This window comes from Passer domesticus, chromosome 6, assembly GCF_036417665.1.
Source record: "Passer domesticus isolate bPasDom1 chromosome 6, bPasDom1.hap1, whole genome shotgun sequence".
Taxonomy (NCBI): domain Eukaryota; kingdom Metazoa; phylum Chordata; class Aves; order Passeriformes; family Passeridae; genus Passer; species Passer domesticus.
Genome location: NC_087479.1, coordinates 34,161,091 through 34,182,004, shown reverse-complemented (window position 1 = coordinate 34,182,004; position 20,914 = coordinate 34,161,091). Strand labels below are relative to the sequence as shown.

The following is a 20,914-nucleotide window of genomic DNA, read 5'->3' as shown; positions in this document are numbered from 1 at the left end:
GACCCCTCCCACCCTCCACTGCATTTTTACCACCTTGTTCTGGAATTCCTGATTTTGCTGCCAAAATTCAGTAAAGAAGAAAAGCAGCCTCCCTGCACGACTGCTAGGGTCCCCACTGACCCTTCTTAGGCTGGGAACAGCAGGGCCTCCACCTTATACCGAGGGCAGGGCCCCGACTGGTTTATCTCAAACCCATTAGCCACAGGGCAGAGCAAGAAGAGAGTGATTATGTAGCAGGTGCTACCCTTGGCTCCACGACAGGACAATCAACATCTCTGAATTACCACTGCAGCCATTCCCCAGGGAGCAGCCTGGCTGGAATAAAGGGGCCATCCCTCAGTCACCGCGTGCAGAACAAACAGGAGCTCACAGCTAAAGCAGAGGTCTGGAGGAAGACATGGGGAAGGTGTCATTAAAAGCATTTGTTTCCCTGCCTGCAACAGGTCTGGTATGACCTGGAGAAGGTTACTTCAGTTTTCTGTGCTTTTGTTTTTTCCCCTCTCCATCAATAAGGGCAGTGTGGGCCTTTCCACCCATGGAGATGCCACAAAGATAAAATTCCCAGTTATTTGTAAAACTGTTGAATAAAGCGCAGGGAGGCAATAAGAGAAATACTGAAGAGTTTCACTAACAAATCAACTATTTTAAAGCTTCCTGAAGGAAGCAATTATTTGGAGCCAGGTTACATTTATGAGGGGAAACAGACTGTAGGATGGTAACAACTCTATCTTGCAGAGTTGAACCCAGGATAATAAATCTCCACGAAACTGCCATTCTCTGCGGGCGGCTCATGGAGATGGAGGAAAGTGATGCAAGTTTGGAGTCCTGTCACCCACAAGAAGCCCTATACTGCCCTGCAGCACCCAGGGAGAAGAGTACAAAATGGGAAACCCAGCATATCTGCACTCTTGGGTACCAGGCTTCCACTTCTGGCTCCCATCCACGAGCTTCCACTTCTGGCTCCCTAGGAAAGCTCTGCTACTCCCAAATCTGGCCCCTGATCTTCTCAACATGAGGAGATTTTTAAATGTGAACTTAAAGATGGACATATATACCTTCTAATTACAGGTAACGTTACCCCTTCTTAGTGGAGGATCTGCCTGATGGCCAGAGCTGGGGCAGAAGCAAATCCAGCAAAGCAGCCAGCAGCTCTGCCCAGTCCAGCCAACAGCACCCCCAGCTGCCACTGACCTGTCAGGAAGGTCGTGCACTGCCACTGCCAGCTCTCCCACCTGCCCTCTCACCCCCAGCTGCCACTGAACCCCATGAATAAGACAGGTCTCCCTGATGCTCTTTGGAATTCAGAGGATGCTCTGGCCCCCAACAGCTCCCGTCTCCTTCCCTGGGAGCATCAGCTCTGTGCCCAGTGCTGCTCGGCTGCTCAAACCACTGGGTGCTGTGGTTTGACACATGTGGGAACAAGGGAGAGAATGTCTGTCCCACGAAGTGTGTCCCCCAGCCTCACTGGGATACATGAGCCTGGAAGATAAACCCTGTGTGCCACACAGAGCTGCTAAACTCAGCGTGATCTCAAACACCAACCACTAGAAGAGCTGCCAGATCAGACGGCATGTCTGGACAAGGAGTCAAGGGTATTTGTGCCTTGACTACTGGAACCAGTCTGTGCCCTCTTGCCCCAAAATCTTTTTTTTTGCTCACTGGTGTAACATGAAAAGCCTGAGCTATATCCCACAAATGCACCATGGGCTCAGCATGGACCACATGACAAAGAACTGTCAAAGGACAATCACCTTATGCCAAGGTACTCTCAGGGCTGCTCAGCTCTGCCTGTGTCTCACAGAGGGTTAAGGTGAGGAGTTTGCTGGTAAACATCATCGTCCTGCAAAAAGGAACAGAGAGAACTGGGAAGTCATTGCATGTGCTTTCCCATCCCTCCCCCTTCAGCCCAGCTTGGTGCCAAGAGAGACCATTCAGTTTTGCCAAGCACCGCCACCGCTGAGGATCGGCGGCTGGCAGCGTGTCCTGCTCTCCTCTCCATGGCAGCTCCGTAAGGAGCTCTGCACGGCGCTGGCAGGTGAGGATGCGCTAACGCCTTGTGAAGCACGGGGCTGGCTGGCACGCAGCCTGCGGGCATTCTGCTTTCGGGAGGGGGAATCTGCATTTTCACGACGCCCTTAAAAACAAGCCAGCGGCTGGGGGAGCTCTTAGTGCAGGGGAGGGAGGGTCCCGGCCGGGGCAGCTTCCCGGCGGCGGCGCTGCGGGACGCGGCCCCGCACGGCTGCTCCGGGGCCCCGGCTCCGTGCCCCCGGACACCCCACGGGCACGGAACAGCCCGGCTGCGAGCCCGGCAGCGCGGCGTGCGGCTGGCAGGCCGCCTGGGGAGGGCAGTAGCCCCTCTGTCCCTTTCCTGAGCGAGCTTCTCCAAGGGGCTTTGTGGCGGGCTCGGTCTTTGTGACGGGGCTGCTTTTCTGGAGCAGATGTTCCTGTGTGCCCTGGCCTTTCTGCCCTTCTTGCCCTTCACCAAAGGGCTGGCTGTCGAGGAAGATTGCCCAGACCACTCACCGCAGGCTGCCTCCCTTCAGGCTTGTCTCCCACAGTCATTTCTCATTGCCAGTACAAACCAGAGGTGACAAATAATTTCCAATGAGTCAAGAAAGGTACACTCCTGGCTGCCAGAATTGCTGTGGCAGGAGACGATCACCCAGTGAAAAACAATAATTAAAAACAATTCCTGGAGGCCAATGACTCCCATGTGCCAACTATCTGGTACAGGAAGTTATGCACAGACCAGGGAGATCCAGTTTTGCAGTAGTAAAATTACAGTGAGATCTGCTTCCTGTGTGGGAATAATTTCTGGAACAAATGGAAATAGGAGGAAGGTAGATGTCACTCCTTCTCTTTAACCTGGCTGTTCCTTCCCAAAGAATAAATGTTATGTCTGTAATGACGCAAAATCTTCACATCTTTGAGGACTGCTTTGAACAAGCTGGCCAAAAGGATCTCGTCCCTCCTTCCCTTCCCTATTACATTACTGGTGGATTCTGTTAAAAGAAAGGAACACTCATTACTACACTTACCTGAAAAGAGTTACCTTAGTTTTTGAAGCAAAACAAACATTAATAAACATAGTAATTAACTATATCCCGCTGAAAGAACAGTAAGTGTCTCCTCCTCTGCAGTTCCTGCTTCTCCCACCCTCCCAATGCAGCACAATAACAGAAGAGGGAAGAGCAGAGCCTGCCCAGCCTCCCCTCTGCACTCACAGATGCACTCACCCACCTATCTGTAGATCTCTCTGATGTCTCCTATACTGATCTGGTACTCACTTGGGATTATTATTTCACCAATGAAAGCCATCTCCCCTCTAAAAATAGCACTCTCTTCCTATACATTACTCTTCTTACACAGATTCAAAAATTAATTAGCCATTTATTATATTTACCCTGTCTTCCTCTCTGAAATCCACTCATACCATACATAATCTCTTTAAACCTTTCCCCCCTGCCCAGCCTGGCCTCATTCCTCAAGGAATTCTATGCAAGCACACCAAGGGCAGCCTTTGCTTCTGAACTTGGAAACTTGATCCTGCTAAGGCTGCACCAACTCTGAACCTCTCTTCCCCAAACCACTTGAGCTTCCCTAGGTTTAGCTTCATCCTGGTTTTCACAACTGCAACATATTAATTAATGATCTACTGGATTTCCAGGCCACAAGGCCTAAGCAGTTAAAAACCCCCCACCAAATAAACAGAAGAAACTACAGCTTCACTTCAAAAGAATTTTTTTAATTTAGAAATGCAGTTATATACATAGAACAATTAAATTAAACTTTGTACAAATATTAAAATACTATTTTCACACCCACTGCAATGTACAGGATACCAGAAAATACATATAAAATAAAGCAAAATAAAACAGATTGAGTGACATCCTGCACAGCATCAGTTATGGTTTTAAATCCCACATATATATGGAGTACCATTCTGCAAATAATTCCATAGTGGTGCAATTCAGATAAAAAGAAAACACGTATAGGAAAGAAAATATTAAAGCAGAAAGGCAATCAAGCTCCCCTTGCACTTGGATCAGCAACTACCAGCAGTCTACCCACCACATCATTGGACTCCTGCTTCATAGACACCTTTGCTTTGTTTTCTTTTGGAAGGAAGCAACTTTGAGAACTGAACTAAAACATTTTCCAGCAGATCTCAGTTGCCTCTGTCTGTTCTCACTCAAGGACAGAAGCAAAAGCATAGCTCACAGAAAGCATGTGCAGAGCATAACAGAACATGTTCTGGTGGGTACCCAGACCTGAACATCACCTGCAGAGGGTTGAGTTTGAAAGCAGTGCTGAACGCAGGGCCCTGAAGTGTGGGAAGTGGCATGTTCTGTCCTGGTGTGCTAGGACTGGAAAAAGGCTTACCTCTTGTATAAAAATACACCTCAAAATGAAGCCTGCTCTAGGAAACCGCTTTGCACTTTTAAAACCTATAGCAGAGAAAAGCCATTTTCTAATGAAGTTATTCTGCAAGCAAAGGTTTTCACATAGAGCAAATTCAATCTGCTGTTCCCTGGTAAGGACTGAAGGGTGAGGACGGGGTGAGGCAGGATGTGCAAAATGAATGGGATTTATTGCATTTATATACAAAAAACCAAAGTGAATTTATTTAAATAGATATCTGGATAGAGTAACAAGGCAGATTTCTTTTGTTTAAACTGCTATCAGAACAGTAAAACCACTTTTTTTGCAAGTATGTTCTAAAAAGGTCAGCAAGGACAGCTCAGTGTGTCCAAGCAGTTGTACATTAATTTTTTTTTATACAGCAAGCCTGCTGGTGTATGCTAAATCATCTAACAAAGCACAAGCTTCCTTACAACCTGGTCATGATTGCATTAGCTCATTAGCCTGTAGTAAATCTCTGTTTTCTGCTCTTCCTTAGACAAGTCCTTGTGTTCCCTTTCTGTGCTGCAAATGACCTAACCATCCCAGATTATTTCCAACGGCTGAGCCAGTTGCTGTCTTAGCCCCACTGCTCAGTATTGACCCAAGCCATCCACCTCTTGGAGTACCTTGGGATGTTTCTTCCCAAAGCATGTGGAACATATTTCTTCCTAACACACCCAAGTTCTCCACACACTGAAAGGCTAAATTAAGACTCCAGATGCAGTAAACAATTCACCATGCCAGAGCTGAAAGGCCAAGGAGAAACCTCAGCAGAGATGTCCAAGGGGTGAAAAGCACTCTGCTTGCTGAGTAACATTCTGCTACCCAGCAACTTCCCTGGTGGTTAAGGATAAAAATGCATTAAGCTCTTCTCCCTCCCAAACTCATGAACACAGCAACAACTCCAAAGGCTCACACGCTTCAGGTGCATCTCTCCTGACTTAATTTTTACATCTTCTGCAGTTAATGGTGGGGAGGCACAAGCTATTTAAAACAAGAACACACAAACCCCTATCTCACCAGTGCTGCTGACTCCCTTCAAGGCTGCAGGAGGCTCTGACACATCAGCTGGCTCATCATTTGAGGGGAGCTTCATGATGCAGACCTGATGAGAGGCTGGCCACTTCCCCATGGGTCACTGCCAACTTCACATCCTGGTTCTCTCAGGCTGGTCCAGTTCTACAATGCTTGGGCTGTAAACACTGCAATGAGTTGCATTTATTTTCTAAAAGAACTGCAGAACTGTAAAGGAGCAAGGAAGTTTTTCTATTGCACATAATATCCTGAATTTCTGAAATGCCCTTTCCCCCCCACAACTATCAGACTCCAAAAATAATTGAAAATTTTAAAATAAGTGCTATTTTTATTTTTCTCAGCATAATTAAATAATGTTAATGTTCTTGAATATCACAGGATCCAGCACATATGACAAAGCATGAGATGATTATGTTGGGAGTGTTTAATAAGAAAGAATGCCTCCCTTTGAAATCCTTTGCCAGACATAAGTGGTGGAAGAAAAGGTATGGAGACTGTGGCTCCATCAGGGAAAAAAAAAAAAAAGGAAAAACCCATTTACTGTACTACATCTCACAAGGCTGAGCCTCTGTGCTTCCTATCCACAACACTGAGATCCAGGCTGCACCTACTTATGGCAAAATCCAGAGAGAACACACTCAGCTCAGAGATAATGAACACTTCTGAGGCAGAGCACAGCTCACATCTGAGCAATCTTTAGGCTTCAGCCATCCTCCCCTAAGTGAAGATAGGACTGTGCAAAGTAGGTTTTCCTGTATCTCTACCCAAAGACTTCTCAGTCCTTCAGCCTCTGCAGAATTAAAACAAATATGAATGAATAATAACCATTTGATAACCAGTAAAGTGAGGCCTTGCTCTACCTCCCCCTTGAAAAAGTTGTCAGATGTCTTTTGAGTTCCTCCCCTGCTGTTTCACCTCATTTTATACACAAATTAACTGAGGATGTAGATGAGCAGTGTGAGCCTCCAAACTGTGTTCCATATTCTGGCTCACACAGATCCTTGGGGCCTGTTCCCAGAAGATTTGCTGCAGGGAACAGAGCTCTTCTGCAGGATCTGGAATAATCAGATGGGATTACCAGCCAGCACAGAGACTGGCCTGGAAGCTGCTGGCTCACCCTCAAGAAGCCAACAGAAGCTGCCTGTTTATGCTTGATCACAATAGCTACACTTGCATATTTTCCTCCTGCACCTCTGCATTTCCCCAACTCATTAGTAAAGCCATTTCCAACAATTTCTATAGAATCAAATGATATAAGCTTTAACAAGACCAAGTGCCAGGTCCTGCACTTTGGCCACAACAACGCCCTGCAGTGCTACAGGCTGGGGGAAGAGCTGCTGGACAGCTGCCAGGCAGAAAAGGACCTGGGTTCACTGACTGATGTCAGCCTGAACATGCAGCCAGCATGTACCCAATGGCATCCTGGCCTGTAGCAGGAGCAATTGGCAGCAGGACCAGGGCAGGGATTGTCCCCCTGCACTTGGCAAAGTGAGGCCCCACTTTGAGTGCTGTGTCCTGTTCTGGGCCCCCCAATTTAGGAAGGACATTGAGATGCTCAAATGCATCCAAGTAAGAGCAACAAGGCTGGTGAAGAGTCTGGACCACAAATTCTACGAGGAGGCTGAGGAAGCTGGGGTTGTGCAGCCTGGAGAAGAGAAGGCTCAAAGACACTTTAAAACTGTTCACAACTCCCTGAAAAGAGGGTGTAGCCAGGTGGGGGGTCAGTTTCCAATCTCAGGTAAAGTCTTAAGCTGTGCCAGGGGAAGTTCAGGCTGGACATTAGGAAGAAATTCTTCACAGAAAGAGTGACTGGGCATTGGGATGGGCTGCCTAGGGAGGTGGTGGAGTCACCATCCCTGGAGGTGGCACTCAATGCCATGGTCTAGTTGACAAAGTGGTGCTCAGTCACAGGTTGGACTTGATGGTCTTAAAGGTCTTTTCCAGCCTACTTAATTCTGTGTGGGTTTCTGTGAAATTAAAGTACTCCCTCTTTGGAGAGATTGCTTCCTTTTCTTCCCCACTCAAACCGAATTTTCTCTTCCAAGCTGGCAGTTGTTTGTTTTACAACAGCAGAGAGGAGGCCAGGCCACAGAGGATGGTGGTGCAGGTGCTTGTCCAGCACAAGGTTAGGCCTTGGGATCAGCTTCCAGCTTCTCCCACAAACCCAGAACCAGCATTACCCCTTTCAGGAAGGCAACACATTCCCAACTTCTATACCTTGGTTTGCAGAGGGTCAGTTTGAGCAGACAGGACCTTAAATGCATAAAAAGCAACTCCTGCTCTATGCTGTTTAGGAAGCAGGAAAGTCACACAGACTTTCCTCCCCACTCCCTTACCACTACACTTGCTCAACCCCTCCAATAAACCAATGAAGGAGAATTTACTCAAGCTTATTTCCAACAGTCAAAAAGCTAAATACAATTGTCCCTATGCTTATTTTTAAAAATTCCAATGGCAGATGTGTAAACAACATTTGTCCTCTACAGCTCTTGAAGCTGAGACACCACAGCCCACTGTAAAATGACACAAGATTTTCACTATCCAAACTTAAAAAAAAATACCTAAACCACCCAAATGGGATTTATCAAATTCCTGTGTTAATGCAAGGTAACATGAGCAACAGGGAAGGATGTTTAAAACACTTTAATTTTAAATTAACATCCCTCTATAACAAGGATAGGGGAAAAAAGGATTCTTCCATCCACAGGCACACACTGTCCCATGTGTCCTGGGATTTAACAGCTATTCAGGAAAAGGAATAGCAAATACACAGCTGGGCACTATGGCCAATACCCATTTCAAAGAACTGGAGCTAAGCCACAGTGATTTTATACATAAAGATGTTTATCATTGTTGTCAAGTGCTGTAATGTTTTTCTACTGTAGCAACGAGGATAAGGATGGTGAGGACTGCAAACCAAAAGCAAAGCAGCAAAGACAGCATCCCTGTTTACCTGTACATTACCACATGATGTGTAAGGCCATGACATTTTGCTCCTTCAACTCAAAAATGTAGCAGCTTCTCACAGGGCAAACACTTCCCTGGTTACTTCAAGACAGTTACGACAAGGTACATGCATCTAAGAAGCCAACTCTTCTTGCTGAAACCAATCCCATGGAACAGTGTCCAGACCTCAGTGAGCAACCTTACAACCACCACAGCACCTGGACTTGGACTGTCTACCCCAGACAAATGTGGCTTCCTGCAGTTATAGAGTCCCAACACAGACAATCTGACCTGTGGCAGGCAGAGGCACACTTATTTCTGAATTTTCTCTTCCCTCCTATCAGAACTTGAAACAATCCTCAAAACTTCAGCATTGAGCTGTGGTGTCCTCTAGCACTGCTGTCAGTGTACTTGACTTTCCCTCACAGCAACAGGCTGGCAGCGTGGTTAGGAGAAGCTTTACAAAAGCTGCTCACCCCCAGCCACAAGGGAGGAGCCCTTCTCTGTGGGCCACTGGAGCCCACCAGGTTAGAGCAGCAGAGCCTTTGCTGAATGAAGCGAGGAAGACGCACCAGCCTATGTGATGGCAGCTACCCAGGACTCAAGTACCTACTATGGCTGGAAAAGGAATTAGGGATTGCACCAATGGCACTAGGAATTCACTACCTACAGGCATTTTTTTGTCTTGGTATTTTCAAACACCTGAACCTTTTCCAGTGGGCTGCACTGGTAGAGGAAGAAGGAGGAGACAAAAGTGATTTTCAGGAATGGACTCCTGCAGAGATGAGACAGAGGGCATTCCTACATGTTGTACTTCTCATCCTTCAGTGTTTAAGCAATTCTCAGTGAACTGCTCCTGCAGGGCTAAGCTGTCACACAGCCCATCTCATCTGAGGTGCTTCTAGACACCACAAGCTGCCCCTTAACTGCGAGCCCTCCCAAGCCCAATGTCAGCACTAGTGAGGCATTTTGTCCTGCCCTATCACAAAGAGGATGCTGGAAGAAGAGCCTATATAACATATATGTGTATATTTAAACTATGTCTGCACCCAGAGAGCAAGCAGGTTGAGCTCCTGCTCTCTGGGCCGCAGAAGGGCTAGAAAGGCTGATAAGCTGCAACAAGCCGGTGTGAGGAGGAGAAAGGCACGAGAAAAGAGCAGCTCATCAGAGACTGCTGTCAAACATCTGGCTGGGGAAGAGGAGAGCTCAAATCCACTCTGTTCCTTGAGCCCCTGATGCTGATGGAATGGGGAAGCCAGTGCTGCACCAACTCCACTGGTGCATCCAGGAGGCAACCTGGCAACATCCTTTGGATCTTCAGCTGAGGGCATCTCTTCTTGGAGGTATCCAGGGTACAGCTTGCGAGGATGGGGAAGACTGCACAGAGTGCTTCTGTCCCAAAGGCAGGGAGAGAAGAGGAAGAAATCCAAGATGGAGAAAACTAGACAAACACAGCAGACCTCATGCTTCCTTCAATAAGGGAATATCTGAACGGTGGGGAGAGAAAAAAAAAAGAATAAGTAGTCAAAGTTCTGTAGTTCAACACACACCAGAAAAAGTACTATTGAAAGCAAGACAGGCTCCTGCTTTCCTAACATGACAATGCAGTGGTCTCCCTCTCATCACATCACAAAGGAACTCTGGAGGACTCTGCTCCAACCTGCCCCTGAGACTGGGACCAGCTGGCTCCAGCCTTGAAAAACTCCAAGGACAGATTCCATCACCACTCTGGGTGTATATCTGGCCCTGCAATACCCTCCTAGCACAAAATATTTCTTAATATCATAGAAAGGAGAAGTTCTACCCTGAGCTATCTACAAGCCAGTCACATTTCTTGCCTAAGACACAGCAGTCCCTGCAAAAGAAACTTTAAGCTACACCTTCACATCAGCTCTGGCATTGCAAAGCCACTCCTTCAGGACAGCACAGAAGTGAGGAATAAAAGATGTTTTGATTGTTCAACAGACTTGCCCCTCTGCCCTCTACAGTAAGTTCAAGGACATCCCTCTTAGGTCTTGCAGGCTAAGGCTGCAGCACTGAATGCTTTGTGGCAGAAAGCTGCTTACTAGAATAGTCTAAAAGTTAAGCAGCCCAAACATCACAAAGGGTTTGTATTCCAAGCATGTCCTCCCACTCCCACCAACTTAGTTTCCACAAACAGTATTTTACTGCTTTTGTACTATGGTGCTAGAGGCTGGATTTCTCTGAAAACCCTTTGTTTAAAAAGTGTAAGCAGTAGACAAACTTGCTCAGACTGCCCTAAGCTCCCAGTCTGAGAATAGTGAATTCTTCAGAAGGTATTAAATACTGCTTACATGTTTAAGAGGTGAAACATGCTACAGAGACTGGATCTTTTCAAAAGCTGCTCTAGTGACAGACACACATAGGGGCATCCCTGCCATTTTTCACCCTAGATAATCAACTCAGAACCTGCTCTTAAAAGGGTCTCATTTAGTGCTCCTTGCACAAGTCACTTACCATCTGTGTATTCCTCAGAGGAAGTGAGTGATAAAAGGCTCTGTATGTCACTGCTTTCTGAATCTTGGGCCTCTTTGTGTACAGGTCTACTGCTAGCCATGCCAGCTACCCAGGAAGAGGTAGCAGCCTGATGCACAAGAACAGTTTCAGAGCGCTGAGAGCCACTGGCTTCACACAGTCCAGAATGTCCAGGGGCTTCATCTTCTCTTTCAAAGGTATTGCGAGGGCCCTGGTCCGGCTGCTGTATCTCTCTGGGTCCATTCTGTCCAGCTCCCTCTGACAGCACAATCTGCACTCGGGAGTCTGAGGGTGGAATGCAATTCCCTGTGCTGCCATATACTGCTTCTTCATAGGATGGCAAAGCCACTTGGACACCATCCACCATAATAGAGACCTGATCTCCAGACACACCTTGGTCCCGCCTCAAAAAAAAAAGGAACAAAAAAAAAGATGGGGGAGGAGGAAAAAATCAATCAAGATAAGTATTTATTTTACTATATATATAAATTACCAAGAACCCCAGTAACCTCCCTTGGCAGAACTCTAACTCTCACCATATTTAGGGAAGGACAGAAACTTGATTTAAAAAGGTCAAGGAAGCAGTCTTGGAGCCCGACTGCGAATTGCCACTAAATATGAGCAGGGGCTGTATATTCACAGCACCCGATGGATTTAGCAGCAAGAGCTGAAAAGGTTACAATTCCTATCACCCCCCACTTACCTCCATAGCTAAATTTGACATAGGTCATGACTCAGCTCCATGCTTTTGCCAAAGAGCACTGTTGAGGCCAGCCTGGTGCACTTCTACATTCCACAACACCCAGCACTGTCTGTTCTGCTGCCTCTGGCCAGATAACCTCTGGCAGGATGGGGAAGACAGCTCTGGCACAGCATGAATCACCTGGCCTTGTAAGACCTGAGAGAAAATTTTTCCTTTCCAGTAGTTTGGGCCTTTTCAGAAGGGGGCAGACTGCAGGGCCCTACCTCTCAACCTCCCCACTGCTTGAGTGTCTCTGCCTTAGCTGGCAGCAGTGTTATGGCTGGGTCCCTCCTCTCACCTACAAACCCAGGCCAGGAGGGTTCTCCTCCTGCAGCAGAGAAGGATGGCAGACTCGCACATGCACATGAAGAGCAGTACAGCTTAATTTTGGGTCCACAGGACCTCAAGCAGTCAGGGAAAGATGCAGATATATACACCCAGACATAGACTTCAGTAGCTATCCAAGGCTAGAAGAGGTAGGAAACTGATCTACAGCCAGGCTACTAAATATCATAACTTTTTCCATTCAAAGCCAAGGCAACAGCATAAGGAAGTCACTCGTTGGGTGGCACACAAGACTGGGGACTGCAGGTGGGCATCATAGACCACCATTTCAGAAAAGTGCTGGATCAGTAGGATGGGGCAGAGATGTCCCTGAGGTGATGAAAAGAGGAACGGAGAAGTGAGGAGCCAAGTTGCTCCAAAATGAAGGTCTGACCCACGTACCTGCATGGGTTTCTGCTGCAAAGAAACGGGGAGCCTCTGAGCCCCTCCAAACCCCAGCTACACTTACCTGCTGTGATGGAACGACTTCAGCTTTGGCTGCAGCAAAACAAACAGCACAACCAACAGCAGAATCAGGGCGACGGAGCTCGCTGTGGAGGCTACTATGGACAGCGTGGGCACTCCAATTGTGGGAGGAGAGTCCTTTTCTACAAAACCAAGGGGAACACAAGGTAAAATGTGGAACTGCCATAGAGAAGGAAAAACATTCACACTGCTCCTCAGGACTTACTCCTGGATGCGTGTGTAAGGAACCCACATTTGCCATACAAGACACACCACCTATCTCAGTCTGCAGCTCAAGCTGACACCTCTCCATCAGCTGTAAAGGGAACCCAAAATAAAACAGGCACATACAAGGGTCCTTTGGAAAAACACAGAGCAAACAGAAAAGCAGTGGAAGCAGGCCATGGGGACTGACTGATGGTGTAAGGGTCATGTTATATATAGATCTGTCTGAGCAAAAGCAAGAGAATGTCATGATGTAACCAGCAAGGCCAATAATTGTCTAACACAATAAGCAGCATATTTTAGGCCAAACAGAAGAAAAAGTTCCAAAACCCATTTTTTCTCAACTAATATAACAGCATTGCAAAGAGGGGTGGAAGTCAACTGGCTGGGTATTATTATGCACTTATTACAATTCACACACAGAAAATATTAAGTTTCTCTCACACACAAACATATGCCAGAGGATAGAGAAGGAAGGCAGATGTTCTTTCAGGGTGCTGAGTTTTCAGTGTTAGATACATGTGCCCACATTACTCTTTCCCACCCTTCTGCAGCTGTGCTGTGTGACTGCACGGAAACCCATTTGGCTTTTAAAGGATCTGTGCAGGGATAAACTGGGAGTGAAGAGAGAATGGCTTGGAGGTGGTATTGCTGAGCACTGCATACCATGCCTAGAAGGCTACACTAGTCCTTTCACCTCTCCAGAGGAAATAATTGTCTCTATGTGTTGTTTCTGTCCCTAATTTGTGTCTTTGGTAGAGATCCAAAAACCCTCACCTACCCCTCAGCAAATATACTGTGAATTGCACATTTGAGTTACGTAATTCCTCAGCTCCTCTTTCTATACCCAAAACATTCTTTAGGAGTACAGGGTTCAGACTGCAGAGGGAATTCAGGACACGCAACGAGGGATAAGAGGAAGAGCAACAGGTAAACAGGGAAGAAAAAGAGTTGGAGGATCATTATTTTTATGCCTACAGCCTGAAATCTATGCCCAAAACAGGCATTTAAGATGGAAACCTAGTTTGCAATTTTCTGCATCATCTCTTGGGGTCAAACCTACTTGGTTTAGTTGTTTTGAACTTGTTTCTTTGAAATCTTTTAGAAGCAGCTTGACCCCTCCACAGGAAAAAACCCAAAAAAACAAAAAACCAAAACAGTGACTATCACATTTTTCCCTATGGCAAATAGGGTTGAGTAAGGATTTTAACTTCCAGCATTTCTCAGGGCACTAACAGGAACAAGGGAAGGCAAATAGAGATGCCCCATTTTCAGGATCAGTACATGATGCTGTCAAACTGCTCACTATCCAGGGCGCACTCCAGAACATTTACCATCTCATATGCCAAAAAAATGTCACTACCTCATACAATAAACTGCCGAAAGGCTATAGGGCTGACAGGCTCAGAGCTGCACAAAACACGTGATAACTGTTCGGGACTTACTTTATCCTACATGGAGCAGGTAGGATCTTACCCTTACCAATAATTTTGAGACTACTGCTTTTCTAGAGTCTCCTACCTCCTTCCCCTTCTCTGAGGCTTTTGAAGGAGACCCACTAGTTAAGAGTCAGCTATCTCTGACCCTGAACAGTTGATTCAAAGCTTGTGTTGTGAAAGCAAGGACTTTTTCATTGGGTGAGACTTTTGAGGTACCATATTTTTGCTAATGTCACTGACCCTTCAAGATGCTACAGAACTTTGAGGGATTTCTGCTCATCACAACACAATCCCTCAGCTAGACCAAGTGCCACCATGCAGGAATGCCACTCAGGGCAATGTGCAATAGCACAGCTTTGCTCTCCAGCCTGGCTGCAAGGGGCATGGGGATCACTGCAGAAAGGAAGCTTAAGGTGAATTTGAAAACCTCTTCAGGATCTATTTGCTGCCAGGTAAACTCCTTGATCCTTCCTTATAAATCATAGGAAGGGGCTATTGGAGTGGCATAAAAAGACAGTGTCTTTGAGACAGGACAGGATGTTCCAGAGATCACAGGTATGCAGTGAGCTCCATAAAGAGTTTGATGAAGGTACTATTTTTTTTTCCGTTTCTTTCCAATTAAGCTGACACATTTTGCTTTATGTATTATGAGACTTAATTCCAAAGTGTACATCCTGCTGGCTCAGCACAACTCTCTCCCCTCTTCTGGGTGGGCTGATAGAACCCACCTAGAAGAGGGGAGAGAGTTCTTTTATTCAATATACCTACTGTTAAGAGCAAAAGAGTAGTAGGCAAATTAAGAGCTGTATGATGAACATTTTCCTGTAAATCTTTTTATTTTGCTGCTTTGATAGAGGAATTCCTGTTCAGCTGGGGAGACAAAACAAAAGCTGTCCACTTCTACTTGGAGAGAAGCAGGAATCATTTGTTAGCAATGTCCTTTCCCACCAGTACAGTGAAAAGCAGCACCATCAATCTTTTCAGCACAGGAAACCAACAGTTACTTAACCTGTTTGCAAGGAAGATTGACTCTACACACACACATGCACAGACTCACTGAGGGAGATGTACTGTCAAATCCATCAAGGAAAACTAGAAAGCATGGAAAATGCTACTGTTAGGGCTTCCAGCATCCCTGGGATGAGAGCCTCCAGATAAGAAGCTCCACATAAGTAACAAGCTGCCTACTTTATAGTCCTGTCCATGGCTTTTCTCCTTGTGTTAGAGACTAAGTCTGCATCTGATGGGCTGCTACTGAAGAGACACTTTTAAGACTGTGAGCTGCATTTATGAAATTGCTGGAGCAATGAGAGAGAGCCATATGGACTTCCTCAGCATCACACTAAGTGCTTAAGGATAATCTGAAAAGGCAGTGTAAGGGCAATTCTAGAGTCAGGGAGCACTCACCTGGGCTGAGTCTGCAGCTGACTTCCATGGCTGGGTTCCACTCTCCATTCTTGCATGTCAAGTATTTATAATCTCCTTTCAGCATGTAGCCTTCAACACACAGATACTCTATGACACTGCCTGAAGTCAGAGGGTTGTTGCAGGGGCTAGGGTGGCATTTATAGCCTCCATTCTCAGGTTGTGGTGGCTGGGGACAATCTGGTAAAAAAGAAAGTATCGTGAAGGACATCTCAGAGGAAGACACCCATTACATGGTATACATGAAACATAGGCAGACTTCCACCTACAAACACCCACTAAATTAGGAAACTACTAAAATCAACAAGAAAGGCTGTTACACAATGGCAGAGAACACCTCTGATAAAGCTTCTCTGATTGTTAAATACTGCTTATTATCCCAGTAGTACAGTCTAACTGGCAGGCACCAAACTGGTGATATTTTTGAACAGTGACACAACACAGATTCCACATGAGAGAGGCCCAGGAAATCCTTACTGCTATCTTCTCCCCACAGCTGCCTCACTAGAGACTGGGGTGAACCTAACAACCAGGCTTTCCTATTAGTTTGGCAGGGGAAGAGCAGGAGACATACTGAAAGGAATGAGGAATGCAAAACCCCTCTGTTCTATGGGTACACAGTGCCAAGGTGCAGACCTGCCCCATCATAAGGCACCCTAGAAGCCTGTAAAAGCACACAGATTTTGACTAGTTCATGTAGCTATGCCACCAACAAGATTGGCAACAGAGCTTTGTTGCACTAAGATAAACTTCTTCACTGGAAGGGTGGTATGGAGTTGAAACAGGCTGCACATGGGATGGTGAAGTCACCATCCCTGGAAGAGTTCAAGAAACAACTGGACACGACACTTAGTGCTATGGTTTAGTTACATGGTGGTGTTCCATCAAAGGTTGGACTTGATCATCTCAAGAGGACTTCTCCTAAGACCAAATGTTCTAATCTACTTTTAAAAAATAATTCAGTGTATTATGAAAACATTTCTTTAAAAACCCCTCTGTTTACCTGTATGAGTGTTAAAAGTGCTTCCCATTCCTTTTTACACCTCCATTACCCTGACTAGTGGGTATAGGCACATGTAGTATCTGGCACATGACAGAATTTTCCTTGCAGAATTTTCAATAGCCATTCAAATAAAAACAACAAACCAAAATTGAGGAAACTTCACTAAAAACAGGATATTTGTCTTGCTCAGAACTTCCTCTCTTCTGACAGGTCACAATGACCCTTCAGAACAGCCCCAACAACTTCCGCTGACATGTATCTGCCCGGCTGAAAGATGTGGAAATCCAGATTTTTCCCTTAAAATTCACATCAGCTTCCCAGACTTCATAGAAGAAAATACATCACAGATGCCTCTTGAGACGTTTTGGGGCATGGAAAATCAGTCAACCGACCCAGGGTGTTCCATCAGAGCATGGTGAACCAGGCCTGTCCTTAAACCCCAGAGCACAAATTCTCCCATGTTCTACCTCTAAGTGACCCACTTACTGTGGGACAAACAGCAACAAACACCTGCACAAAGTTCAAGTAACTGGATTTTTAGTACGATTTAAGAAGTAAAAGAAAACTTGAGATTCATTCACTGTGGAAAAATTTGCCCCATTACCTTAATGCAAACAACTCTTAAACCTAAACACGTGTGAGAATGCAGCACAGGTAGTGCTTGCAAATGCCAATAAACCCTGAGATGAAGTGCTGACTGAAGCCAAAAATGCTCTGCCAGCTTTATAACTGCAATTCAATTTACTTCTTCAGAAAAGGTTAACAGGGGTCTAAGCAGCAGCTTTTCAAGAGGACTTTGTTCTTGAGATTTATTCTTAAATAAGCTTCAGAGAAGCCACTGTCCTGTGCCTCATGAGTTTTAACTGTTACTTCTTCTGTGCTTTTCATCTTTTCTTTCTGCAATAATTTTGTAACCAGTGTTTTAATCCTGCACTTTATGAGGCTGAACTTCCTTTCACTGTGAACCTCTGAAACATCATAGGGCAGTTGGGATCAGCCAAAGCAACAGATTAGCAGCACATTTCACATTCAAACACATAGACAAATGTCCTGATTCATCTGCAGGCCAGGAGAGGTTTTTGTGCTAAATTGCAAAACCACATGAGCACCAAAGATATTTTTAGCAATTCACTAGGTACCTCTCCTGGCACTGGTGCAGAGCAGTGGGTAAAAGACAGCGTCACCACAGTAATGGCCAAAACTCAAGAGCAGACAGGACAACTTCCCTACACTTTTTATACCACAGCAGGTGCCCGGAATTGCATCTTTCTGCTGACTGCAGCAAGGAGCTCAGTCCCGCGGTTCCCTTTTCTCCTGAGCTGTGCCCATGTGTAAGCCTGGCCACTGTACTAGGAGCCCTTCTGCACACAGAAGCAGCTCACTCTTGGTTCCCCTTCTATCATAAAGTGCCCCCTTACAATGATAAATTTTCTCAGTTATGTACAAAAGTCAGCCAGCCAACAAGAAACAGGCACTCATTTACTTTGCAATAGCACTCTCAAAGGCTTGGGAACACCACCACATCAGGCACCTGTAGAACCCTGATCTGGTCTTCTCAGATAAGGTCTTCAGGAGATGCACAACTATTCAACTGCAAACTGGGTTCCTCCTCACCTCCACAGACCACTTGGACAGAAAAGGAGAGAAGCAGCTGGTAAGTGTGTTCAGGCAGTTATGCCTGACATCCTATTCACAGGGAAGGGACTACAGAATCAGCCACTTCCCCTTCCCTCTACTCCCAACCTTCATGTGTCATCACAGCATCCAGGAGTACATAAGTATTTTAAAATGTCACCTTCACTGTGATGGAAGAACACTGCACGTGTGCTGTGAAATAGATAGAAAAGGTCTGGATTAGGCAGTCAGAACATCGACACCTTCCATCCTCACCACGATTGAGCTGATCCTGGACTGTCCTTTGCAAGGCAGCCTCAGGGGAACAAAGCTTCTCAGAGCCTGCAGCTTTGGGGAGGTCTACTAGACACTGTTGATGGCATTGAAAATTGCTGAAGGCAAGGCTTGGGTGGGTAAGATGATGGACTGGTGGTACCTGAAAAACTGAGGAAGTCAAATACCTCTGCTCCTTACTAGACCAGCTCTCTATCCCTGGCATCTCTGACAGAATGCAGTACCTCTGCAAACCAGGGCCCAGTCCAGCATAACAAAGGCATCCAGAATGCCTGGGACAGACAGTGCAGCAACCTGTTTCCTAAGCTTTCACTGCCCTCAGCTTTCACTATCTCCCATAATAGGTTTCTTCAACTGCCTTCATATGTGCACTCTAAACTGGGGCTAATAGAAGACAAAGTAAAAGTTTGATTCTGCACCATCCTTTAGTCTCCAGCAGCAGAGCTTATGCCCAAATTTGCAGCACTGGTATGTTTACAGCAACACAGAACAAGGCAGAGCATCCCATTTACTGCTGTCCACAGAATAACCCACTGACACTTCAGGGGTGAGAAGAGCTGGGTACTGACTGCTGCCAGGACACACACACAGAGCAGCCCGTGTGAACTGTTTGGTATCACTCTGGAGCACGGCTGTGTTGGATGCTTCAGTACTGGGAACAGAAAGATACACGCAGGAATTTCATCAACTCCCTCCCTGAAACACGTATTTTTGGAAGTATCCCAGGGCTTGTGAGACAAATCTTAAGACAAATGTTCATGCTGGGGAGGGAAGAGTAAGAGAGCCAAGTTACAGAAGTCACCAACTTCCTATGGGGTTACTAACATTCTAGGCTTGCAAAGCTATTGCCAGGATCTTGATTCATCAAGCTTTCAGGATGCACAGAAACAGGTTTTAAGCATTTCTCCACTTTGTGCAAAGGGAGCAAATACTCCCAAAGGCCCTGTTTCTAGGAGGTACTGAAGCTTATGACATCTCCTGAGAGAGGTGGTTCTCTGCCAGCATACACTGCTGGAAAACAGAAAGGAAACAGAATCCAAATACTTAGAACATCATTGAACTCCATTCAGAGGTAAAGAAATTGTCATTTCCAGACTGAAAGGCAGAAATTAAGTTATGCACTGGAGCTTCTGCAAATGCCATTCCAAACCACCAAGAATTTCATATACAGTTTTTAAATATGTAAATGAAAAAATACTAAGCCAGTATGTACCTCTACCCAGCATCCCACCAAATCACCTATAAGCAAACCTGGTTTGGTCACATGAAAAAAATACTGTCCTCCTTCAAGGAGGGTTAACTGCTCTGATGTTCTTTGAATAGCTGTCACCAGCTTGACAATAACCACCGCAACACTAAGGAACCTCTTTTTTGTTACAGCAACACCACATTGAACCCTCACCAGCTCCCTCTTCCATGGCTCTCCTTCAAGCAGCAATCCTCACTTGCTTCCGCCTCCACCAGATTCACAGACAGCTGTGAGGAACTGGAATCTAGCTTCTTTTAGAGACAGTAAGAGATGTCAGTTGACCAAACTGATTAATCTAATCACCAAAGGATGAAATGGTTCTTTCATGTCCTGGCTGAGCTGAAGCTGAGCAGTGGTCTTGAATGCCAACCTGATGCAGAACTGAAAGCATTTCCAGCATAATGCAACAAAGACACAAACCCGAGCTATGGTCATATGTAATGCCACAGATGAAGCATATGGTCTGTGTGCTGACACAAAAGTGAGGGGCTTAAGTGCTCAGAACATAAACCACAGAAGCACAGTTGAGCCTTGATCAGTGAAAGTGAAATTCACAGATAAGCAGAAGATTTACAAAGCTCAAGCAGGATGAGTCTGTTGTGGCAAGCATGAAGAACAATACGCTCCACTCACACATACAAAGAAAGATTAAATCATATTTCAATCTGACTGGGTAATTGTCACAGAATTATGTGCTTCTTTTTTGCACAGGCACAACACCACATAGAAGTCTAAGACCTCTCTACAGTCTAATTTGCTTGGCACTGTCTCTATTTTTTTCAATCAGTAGTATTCATGGACTCTATGAGGGGTCTTACACCCCTCTCTTCTGCACCAAGCTGAACTGGTTTTCAGTCATTAATCTGTTTGTTATACTGGGCAGTCTGACTATGCAGAGATGAAAACCAAATCCTCCTTAAAAAATGCATTTTTATGAGAAAAACCCCCAAAATCTAAACAAACAACTAAACAAAAACCAAAAACAAACAAACAAAAAAAAAAACCCAAAAAAACCCAACCAACCAAAAAAAAAAAAAAAAACCGAAAAAAAACTCCAAAAACCGAAAAAAAACCCCAATCAACCAATAAACCAAGGAAACAAACAAAAAAACCCTTCTAATAATGATCTACCAGAGTGCGTAAGTGTAAGTTTGTAACTGAGGGAGAACAAGCCACGGCATTGTTCCCCTCATGTGGGCAGACAATTGGGTATAGCACTGTTTAACGACAGGATGCTTCACACTGAACACCCA

At 45.6% G+C, this 20,914-nt stretch overlaps 1 protein-coding gene across 8 annotated transcripts in view; it reads right to left on the bottom strand.

The window, feature by feature from the left end:
* Positions 1-3,724: 3,724 nt before the first annotated feature.
* The window catches only part of SUSD6 (sushi domain containing 6), a 93,429-nt gene continuing 76,239 nt past the window's right edge, over positions 3,725-20,914 (bottom strand). For all 8 annotated transcript variants that reach the window (XM_064424350.1, XM_064424347.1, XM_064424348.1 and 5 more), the window contains 4 exons: positions 15,484-15,681; positions 12,417-12,555; positions 10,864-11,285; positions 3,725-9,872 (listed from right to left, as the gene is read on the bottom strand). In XM_064424350.1, coding sequence (XP_064280420.1) covers positions 9,847-9,872; positions 10,864-11,285; positions 12,417-12,555; positions 15,484-15,681 — 785 coding nt within the window. In that variant the 3' untranslated portion in view covers positions 3,725-9,846. The remainder of the gene's footprint in view (positions 9,873-10,863; positions 11,286-12,416; positions 12,556-15,483; positions 15,682-20,914) is intronic.